Source organism: Acomys russatus, chromosome 2 (assembly GCF_903995435.1).
Source record: "Acomys russatus chromosome 2, mAcoRus1.1, whole genome shotgun sequence".
Lineage (NCBI taxonomy): Eukaryota > Metazoa > Chordata > Mammalia > Rodentia > Muridae > Acomys > Acomys russatus.
Window position 1 is genome coordinate 33,093,476 of NC_067138.1, and position 9,831 is coordinate 33,103,306.

Genomic DNA, 9,831 nt, shown 5'->3' on the forward strand with positions numbered 1-9,831 from the left:
GGCTTTAGATATTTTTATCCTTTAATAATCGTTCCACGTACTAATTGATACAAGTAATGTCTTCATTACTCTGAAACTCTGACAAGCAGCATTATCTGATTTCTGCTGACCAGTTCCATAACGAACTCCTTTCAAGAACATCTCTGTGTTGGTTTTAAAAGGAGCCACCTGGTTTCAAAAATCTACTTAAAACATTTCTTAGAGTTATTTGATAAAATTAAATCACTGAGAACTAGGTGAATTTCATTTTTAATCTACGGCATGGTTGGGTCTACTTTTGTTTACAATCCTGTTCTCTTTTACTGCAGGCAAATGGCATTAAAATTGGCCCTCAGCATGCTGCTACCAATGCAACACACGCCGGCAACCAAGGAGGACAGCAGGCAGGGGGAGGCTGCTGTTGAGTCTGCTGTCACGGGCTAGCTGCCCAGTGGAGCCACGCACTCTGTCACCCTTTTTCCTCATGCTCAGCTGAGACATGAAACTATTGAAATGGCTTTATGTCACAGGAGACTTTAATCCTTCAGATTCTTGTATAACTTTGAATAAATGGTTAATGTTCACTTAAAAAGACAGATTTTGGAGACTGTATTCATACCTACTTGCATTTGATTTCTAGGTCAATTAATGTGATTATTTTTGTTAAATGTTGTCTTGTGCCCTTAACTACGAGCTGAATTGTATTAAACACTACAAAGTCATGGTGAGTATTTTAAATCAGTTTGTGTAGTTAGGTTTCCCAACACCTGTGGTTACCTAATGTTTAATATTATAGGACTGTCCTCAAAGGTTTGTCAATTTGCAAGGATATAAGGAAAAACAAAAGAACTCTTTGAATTCTGTATTTATCATTTGCTTTCTGTATATATAGTTTAACAACCTGCTTGGGTGTGATTTGCCAAGCTTGAACTCTAATGCATATGCATAAATTCTATACTGTTCAGAGCTTGAGGCTACAGAAGCATTGTTAGGAATTGCTTGGACACTGACTTAAACTTTCTGACATCGTTAATGAGCATGTTCATCTTTTCTTGTCACTAGTCCAAGGAAACCAGCTTCCTGTGCATTACTAAAGGCTGTGTGTGTGTTAGCCTGTTTTAATGCCAAAAGTTTGCTGTTTGTCCACAGTTTCTCGAGACTGCTTCACAAAAGGATTTGTTTGCCTTAATGAGTGCTGTTGGGTGAAGACAGTGTAATGAGTGGGAAGGGCAGAAGCAGAAATCCCAACACTAAGCAACTCCAAGAGTGAGCACCACATGGAGAGGGCACGCCATGCCATTTTCATCTTCCCTTAGACACAATAATGTTCCCTGTTAGTCACACAATTTCTAAGTATATTTTCATGCAGGACAGTTTGTCAACCTTGATGTACAGTGACTGTGTAAATTTTTCTTTCAGTGGCAACCTATCTATAATCTTTAAAGTATGGTAAGCTTACTGTCTGTTTTGAGGGGGATATGAAAATAAATCTACCAGATGGAAAATCCTGTTAAAAGTAGAAAAGCTTTAGTTGTTTACTCACTGTGGTGGTTTTATCCTTTCTTTTTTCTCCCTTGGTCCAGAATGAAATTGTTACAGCAGTGAAAAATAAAATCCAATGTATAAAAGTGTCCTTTTTATGACGAGCACATTTTAAATATATTTTGTAGTCCATTAACATCTTTTCATGTGTTCCAGCATGCTTTCCTGAAGGGTCAGAATGCCTGTTAACACGTGCCCTTGTGAAAGTGTCAAGACTCACTAGTGGAACCCTTGCTGCTCACCTTGCACAAAGGAATGTGTGTGCCAGGAGAACTTAAGCCTGAGTTAGACCCCGCACTCTCACTTCCTGCCAGCCTCTCCTGGAGATCCATCAGCCCTGACACAGCTTTGTCATTGCTCTGCAGGAACATCAAGCTATTGTGTGGCACAGAGCGAGGACATGTAGTTTTATGAGCATTTTTTATATGAGCTCACTCCCCTTCAGAGTGCATGTAGCAGCCCACTGACGGTGCTGCTAAAGTCAGAAGCCTTAGTTCTGTTACATTCCAAGGGAGTGGGTCCTTGGATATGTTAACTTGAAGTGGTTTGTTTGTTTGTTTGTTTTTTTAATTCCTTCTCCCCTATCCCTGATTTTTTTTTTTTCCTGAATCAAATACATGGCTAAAAACAAGGACTAGTATTGCATATGTTCTAATCCCCACCAGAGACAGTCTAAGGATGGCTCTGCCATGGCAATAGAATACCTGGGGAGCTGCTGACATTCACTGCCATTTTCTCTATAGAGCTCAACCACCAATGAATGTATGGCCCAGGCATTTTGTGGCCCAAGAGAACAGTGTTCTCTGTGTTTTCCACTCATTTATTGTGCCTGTTACAAATAATGTAGTGTCGGTACCCTATTGAATCATGCTGGTTTTGATTGATCTTGGGTCAATTTTTATAGCATATACGGTCATATTTTAATAACAAGAATCAGTCATGGAAACAAATATAACTCTAGTGGTCAACATGTAGTTCTCTAAAATTGCAGTCTTCAGTGAAGACCCTGTTGCCATTTCTCTCCTAAGTAAGACAAATGGATGAAGAAGTGGCGTACAGTGGATGCTCTGCTCAATCAATTGGCACATGCAACCGAGCTGAATCTGTTGTTTCAGTTGTTTGCAACCTTTTACTATGTATCTCAGGCTGACTGTAAACTTGTAATCTGTCTCCCATGTAGCTAGAATTATAGCCATATATAACCATACCCAACTGAAGTTTTTGGTTTGTTTTCCAGACATTCCGAAATAACCAGTTCACAAAAAAGTAAGGTCAGCAAGATGACTCCATAGATAAAATTGTTTGCCATGTGTTCATCCCTAGAAAATTGCTTGTAAGTTTATGGGCTATCCAGCATGCAACACACAAGTGGTACTGCCTCAACAAAGTGGGAAGAAAGAAAACGCATTCGCAAAAGTTGTCTCCTGTTCTCTGCACATGCGCTGTGGGTGTGTGTGCCCATCATCATCTCTCACACAATAAAATTAAAACAGGTAATGGGGTAAATGGAACCACATGGGTAGACAGACCACAGTTTAGATGTATTAATGGAGCTAGGCCAGCATGGGTCCCGCTGCCATTGCCATGTAGATACCATTGCTTACTCATTTAAAGTCATGGTAGGAAACTATTTGAAATGCCAGTGTACATGCAGTCATGATGCTTTCTCCTAAATATTAAATGGCAAAGGGCCAAAATTTTGATAGAAAAATGAGAGCAATGAGAAGCAAATTCATAAAGAAAATTAAGTTTTAAAATATGAACATAGAGGTGGGGGGAGATGGCTTACCAGTTGAGAGCTCTGCAAAGGACCTGGCTTGGATTTCCAGAACTCATTTGGCCCCTCACAACCATTTGTAGCTTCGTTTCTAGGAAATCTAATACTCTTTTTTGGCTTGCATGAGCACATGGTGGTGCATGTAAATATATGCCAACAAAAATCTTTTTTTTTTTTAATTTAATGCAAACATCAAGCCTGGGGATGTAGCTCAGTGGTATATCTAGCACATGCCCAGCAAGTGTAGCACCTGAGTTTCATCCCCAGGACCCAAAAAGAAAACGTTTTAAACATGGATATATTGTTTTGCTTCCCCTGAATTAACATTTTACCCCACTAGCTATATATATATATATTATACTGAGGATCGAGCATTTATTTAAATTTTGAATAGAGGACTAGTAAAATGATTCATCTTGTAAAGGCACCAACCACCAAGCTCAACGCCCAGGTTGCACATAGTAGAAGGAGAGAATACCCAAACTTGTGCTTTAATCGCATTTGTGTACACACAAACACATATGCATACACAAATAAGAATATACTTTAAACTTTTTTTAACTTAAAAATTTCTAGTTAAAGCCAAATCGTCAGGTTCCTCCTTGAAACTAGACAAATTATGGCATTTTGGAGGGGACTGTGGCAGTGTAATGAAGCCACCTTATGTTGCTGTTGTCTCAACAATCCAGATCTCTTCTGAGGCCCCACCTTGATGACACTAGCAATACAGAAGCTTACATACACAAGGCCACTCTGGCGCTGGGAATAACTAGAGATAGTGGGCATTACCTACAAGAGGCTGAACAGTGGGCAGCCTCACAACAGAGCCCTACACAGCCGTAGCTCTTGATGTCCAGGAACCAGTGTGACTTTGGCATGTGTGGTTAAGTGAGATACCATCCTTACAGTAAGGAAATGCAAAAAAACAAAAAATAAACTGGAAGGTGGTTTACTACAGAGAACGAGTGCATATGGAGTGCAGAGTCAGAGTTGGGAGCCCGGGAGTGTAGATGAGAGGAAACGGTGCTAATATCGGTTAACATTTTTCTATAGTGCAGATACCAAATGTGATCTTGTTTCTTTTTGTTTATTTGGGGTTTTTTTCTTTTTTCTTTTCTTTTTTTTTTGTTTTTTTTTTGTTTTTTTTTTTTGTTTTTTTTTTGTTTTTTCTTTTTTTTTTTTTTTTTTTTTTTTTTTGTTGTTGTTGTTTTTTTGAGAAGGGGGTAGGGTGGCTATTGAGATGGGGTTTCTCTATGTAGCCTTGGCTGTCCTGGATTTGCTTTGTAGACCAGGCTGGCCTCAAACTCACCTGCCTCTGCCTCCTGACTGCTGGGATTAAAGGCATGTGCTACCATGCCTGGCTGTGATACTGATTTTTATTCCCCAACTATAACTAAAGCCAACTCTGACACCAGGAATATAAAGTGAAAAATGAATGTATAAGCCTCTCTGCATTTTAAAGAGCATTGGTTAGCACACTGCAAGGATAGGGAACTAAACCCAACATGCAAGGTTTTGGAGAACAGTAGCATGGCTTCATGCTATAGGGCTAAAGACAAAATGAACTATGCATACTGCAAAGGGGTTGTGGACTGGCAGTTCTAGAGCTGCCTTTTCTTATCTAAGTTGATCAATTAAACATAGGTAGTGAGTGATTCTCAGGAAGAGTGGCAAATACTCCGGGACAAAAATGAGGCCATAGTGTGAAGGTAGAAGGCTTTTGCAGTTTACGTGTTCAGATGTATTGATTTTGTTACATACTGAGTGAGCACATGCCACAGACACACAGATAATGTATATAGTATTTCCCATCTGTCCACCAAGATGCCCCAGAAACAGACATCTCAGTAGCACACCTGCCCAGATGCTGATTTCCAAATATCCTCCCAGAAGAACTCTTTAGAAAAATATCTGATTCCTGGATTGGGCAGAGAAGTTTATAAAAATACTCCTGGAATATCTTATGATATCAAGGACGAATAAGAATGTTTGAGAGCTCACGAGAGAGAGGGATGCCTGAGGATGGAGAAGCCATTTCCTCTTCTGGCCAACGTGGCCAAGTTAAGAAGCTAATGCTAGGAATGGACTATAAACCACAGAAAGGAATACCTATGGCCTCATAATGACAAAAATAAATGAATTACTAAATGGGGAGAGAAGCAACCCCTGCTCTGTACACTTGCACTGCCCCATGAATTGACCGACTGGGGCAGTGAGTGAAGAAAAGAAAGCCATGGACACTCAAAAGCTGGGATCAAGTAGGTTGGGCTCCCCAATGGAGACACCATAGTATACAAAGTGTATACTATATGTATTCAAACAGGGAGGCAGAGTTACTGCCTACAGCTGAGCAAGGAGTAAGGCTTAGCTAATCTTGCTAGGAGCAGTGTATAGCAGAGTCTAAAGGCCATAAATATTCAGGATTAGAAAGCTATGGTGCACATTTCCTGCATACGCTATCAGTACAGTTGGATCCAAGAAAGGATTTGCCGTCTGGGCTGAGACATGGGATTTCTTAACGTGCTCATGACGTCAACAACAGATTGACTCAAGACATCATTCACTCAGGCTCCTCCACACCCCATGCTTCTGTGCAGTAGGATGTCAGCTGCCAACGAGAAGAAGTGTAAATGAAAGATTCGCTGCCACCATGCCTACACAAAAAAAAAAAATGCTCTTCCAAATTCAAGTATTGTAGAACCAAAGGACTTCCTGGCGGAACTTCCAAACGGTCTTTAGTTTTAAGTTGTTATGATTCCGTTTTAAGAGTGCAATGAGTTTTCCCATTTTTTTTTAATCCAATGTAGTAGTTTCCTATTGCAGTTCTTATAAATTACCACAAGTAAGACTTAAAGCCTATAAGTGTATTATCACAAAGGAAGGACTACTGATTCAAAGTGTCCAAAATCAAAAGTGTTTATGTTTCTTTCTGAGGCTCTAGGTCTGTTTTCCTGTCTTCCCAAATTAAAGGCAGCTTACATCTCTTGGGTTTTTTTTTTTTTTTTTTTAAATAACTTCTTCCATGTTCAAACACTGATGTCCAGTTAAGTTATTCTCATGCCACATTTCCTTCTCTCTCTCTCTCTCTCTCTCTCTCTCTCTCTCTCTCTCTCTCTCTCTCTCTCTCTCTCTCTCTTTCACATATGAGGACACTCATGAATTCAGCCAGATGACCCAAGACAAATCCTTTCGTCTCAAATGCCACTAATGAGCAAATTTAATTTGTTTGAGACAGGGTCTCTCTATGTAGCCTTAGCTGGACTGGAATTCACTGTGTAGACTAGGTTGGCCTTGAACTCATAGAAATACACCTACCCTTGCCTTCTTTCCCAGTCTTGGGATTTAAGATGTGTGCCATCACAGCAATAGCTTCTGGTCCCAAAGAAGCTGGAGCTACTGCTATACAATGGAAGCAGCCCTGGGCCCTCCCAGTAAACAGGGCAAAGCACAGAAAACCAGGACACACAGATGGGGTAGTGCCCCATGCAAAGCAGCGCTTAGCCCTCCATTGTCTAGAAAGAACCTCAAAGACATACAGAAGAGGACATCTTGTTAATAGAAAGATAAGGAAGTGGGAGGAGGGGAAGATGAGGAGTCACGTGACTGGTGGTGGCAGCCGGCCTGGCAATAGGATGAACTAGTAGCCAATGCTCTAACAGAACAGAAACCACTTTGGCCATCTGGGGAAGCCATGCGCATACCCATGTTCACATTTCAGTCTGCACCTGTGTGTGTGGCAAAGGGGAAAAACTATGTCCCAAATGGTTCTTTGCCTCTCAATAGCAATAGCTCTTGAAAGCTCTTAGCACCTACTGTAAACACCCAGTACAGCACATAGAGCTAGGGCCCAAAGGAATCCTTTAAGCACTCCTGTCACGGATACAAAGATGAAGCCAGTGGTTTTTATTAAACTACTTATCCCTGAGGTGCTGGGAATTGAATCCGGAACCCTGAGCATGCTAGACAAGGGCTCTGCCATTCAGCTACATCTATAATCTATACTAAACTTTTTAAAAATAAGTAGATAAGGGCTGGAAAGACAGCTCAGGGCAGCAGTTCTCAACCTGTGGGTCGCAATTCCTTTGGGGTCGAGCAACCCTTTCACAGGGGTCGTCTAAGATCATCAGAAACTACAGATATTTATATTATGATTCACAACAGTAACAAAATTACAGTTGTGAGATAACAAGGAAAAAAATAACACCACAACATGAGGTGTTATGGGCCACAACATTAGGAAGGTTTGACAACCACTGGTTCAGGGGGTTAAAGCTCTGCCTACTCTTCTGGGGACACACATGATGGCTCACAACTCCAATCCCAGGGGATCCGACACCCTCTTCTGGTCTCCGTGACCACTACTTTCAGATGATGCGCAAACATGCACGCAAAGCATGTTTATCCATACACAGAAAATTAATGAGTAACCTCTGTTAGGTATAAGAAAGGTCAACACAGAAAATGTTTTATAGATCTCTGTAATTAAATTAGTCAAACTACTCAGCAGTTTGCATCACCAAGTATATTTGCATAATTAAAAATTAAACTTGAGCCAGGCAGGGCGATGTATGCCTGTGATCAACACACAGGAGGCAGAAGCCAGTGGTGAAATCAAGGCCAGCCTGGGCTAGCTGTCTCTAAGCAATAACAAAAGACAGGTAAAATTGGGGCTCAGCGGCACTGTACTCACCCAGTGTACACAGGCCCTGGGCTGGGTCTCCAAAATCAACACACACGTGATTCCTTAATCAGTATGTTTTAAAAGTACTTTTAACTTAGCTGATTACTGGCACAAACCTGTAATCTCAGCTACTTGGGAGGTTGAAACCGGAGGATGAGCAGAGTGAGGAGTTCTTTGGCCACAGAGCAGCTCCAAGGCCATGGCAAGTGCCTGAGACCTTGCTTCAAGAGAAGGCTGAAGGGGGTCTGTAATGCAACTAAAGGATACAGTACTTCTTTATCACGTACAAGGTCCTAGATTTAATCCCTGGTATTTTTAAAAAAATAATAGTAATAAGTAATGAATTTCACACACATGTACATAAATATGTATACATGTATATGCATGCCTTCAAGCTAATAAGAACACTAAACAGGAGTGTCCACAGTTACCTATAGGGCAGCTTGACCATAGAGTTGGGGCATCACAGCCCAAGAGCAGCTCCTCCCCAGCAGTGCAGCCAGTTCAGATCCATCATAGTGTAACTCATTCTGACATCCTGCTGAGCCAACCCACTTGAGCCCTGAGGACCACTCCATTCAGTGCTCACTTTGTCGGCTGCCATAAAGACTTGCCGCGAAGTCTTTGGGACTTTGTGGACATGACTTCAGTGCTAAAGAAAAAAGAAAAAAAAAAAGCCTTAGTTAGGCTGTATATGGTAGTGCACACCTGACATTTTTCTGAGACTGACTTATTTCATGTTCATGATTATCTCTGGTCTCATCCATTTCTCTACAAGTCAAGTAGCTTCATTCTTTATTGATGAAACTTTTCCATTGTGTACTTAAACCACATTTTCTCTGTCCATTCTTCTGTTGATGGACACCTAGGTTAGTTCCATAACTTAACTAGTGTGAATAGTGTTACAATACATACTGAGGGGTAAGTGTCTCTGTCATGTGTTGAGTTGGAGTATATGTGATAAACACTCAGAAATGGCGTAGCTGTTGTTCATTGTTAAAGAAATCTTCAAAAAATTAAAATAATTTAAAAAAAAAAAAACACCTTCATACTGACTGCTATAGTGGCTAGACAAGTTGACGTTCCCATCCACTTTGCACAAGGGTTTGCTTTCGTCCATATCCTCACCAGCATTTGTGCACATGAGTACAGGGAAAATAACACTGACAACGGAGAAATTACTTCAGTCCTGTGGTGGGATTAAAAGAGTAAGAATGACCCAGGAGGGGCTGTGGGCTAAGAGTGTTTCTTGTTTGAGACCCTGACATGCTTTTGGGTGCTTTGAATATTGCTAAGTAGGCACAGGCATTGATGAGAACAGAGGAGGTGACTAGGCGGAAGGCAAGGTGGCTGCCTTGGAGAAGCCCAATGCACTATTACGTGTGACAGTTAGTTTTGAATTAAAATAGCCACATTACTCCCCCTCCCCCCCATCACCGCTGCTATGGAGCACAGTTGGTGACCACGAAGCCAGCCAGCCACTACCTCCTTGCAGATGGATGTGAATTGGGCCATGTCTGGGAATAGTCCTTCACTTCCAACCTTTCTCTCAAGCAGAGGATGCTGTGTGTGGAGGCATCCATATTTACATCGTCTTGGTGACTAATATTGATTAAGTATTCATTAAGGATGGTAACCACCGATGGCTCTGCCAAAGGCTGTAGCCAGAAACCTACTTGTTCCTCAGATCTTTCCTGAGGAAATGTGTGATAATAGAGGATCGTGGGATTGTATCACAGGACCAACTAATGCAAGAGGAGTGGAGTAGATAGGCAGTGTGCATTTTAGAGCTTAAAAGAAGACCATTGGGCCATGTGATATTCCTTTGTTATGGCTTCCTCAGCTTCCCTTT

General features: G+C 41.2%; 1 protein-coding gene across 1 annotated transcript in view; it reads left to right on the forward strand.

Moving 5' to 3' along the window:
• The window catches only part of Rab2a (RAB2A, member RAS oncogene family), a 68,348-nt gene extending 66,737 nt beyond the window's left edge, over positions 1-1,611 (forward strand). The window contains exon 8 of the mRNA XM_051160016.1: positions 309-1,611. Within this exon, the coding sequence (XP_051015973.1) occupies positions 309-404 (96 nt within the window). The 3' untranslated portion in view covers positions 405-1,611. The remainder of the gene's footprint in view (positions 1-308) is intronic.
• Positions 1,612-9,831: the final 8,220 nt, after the last annotated feature.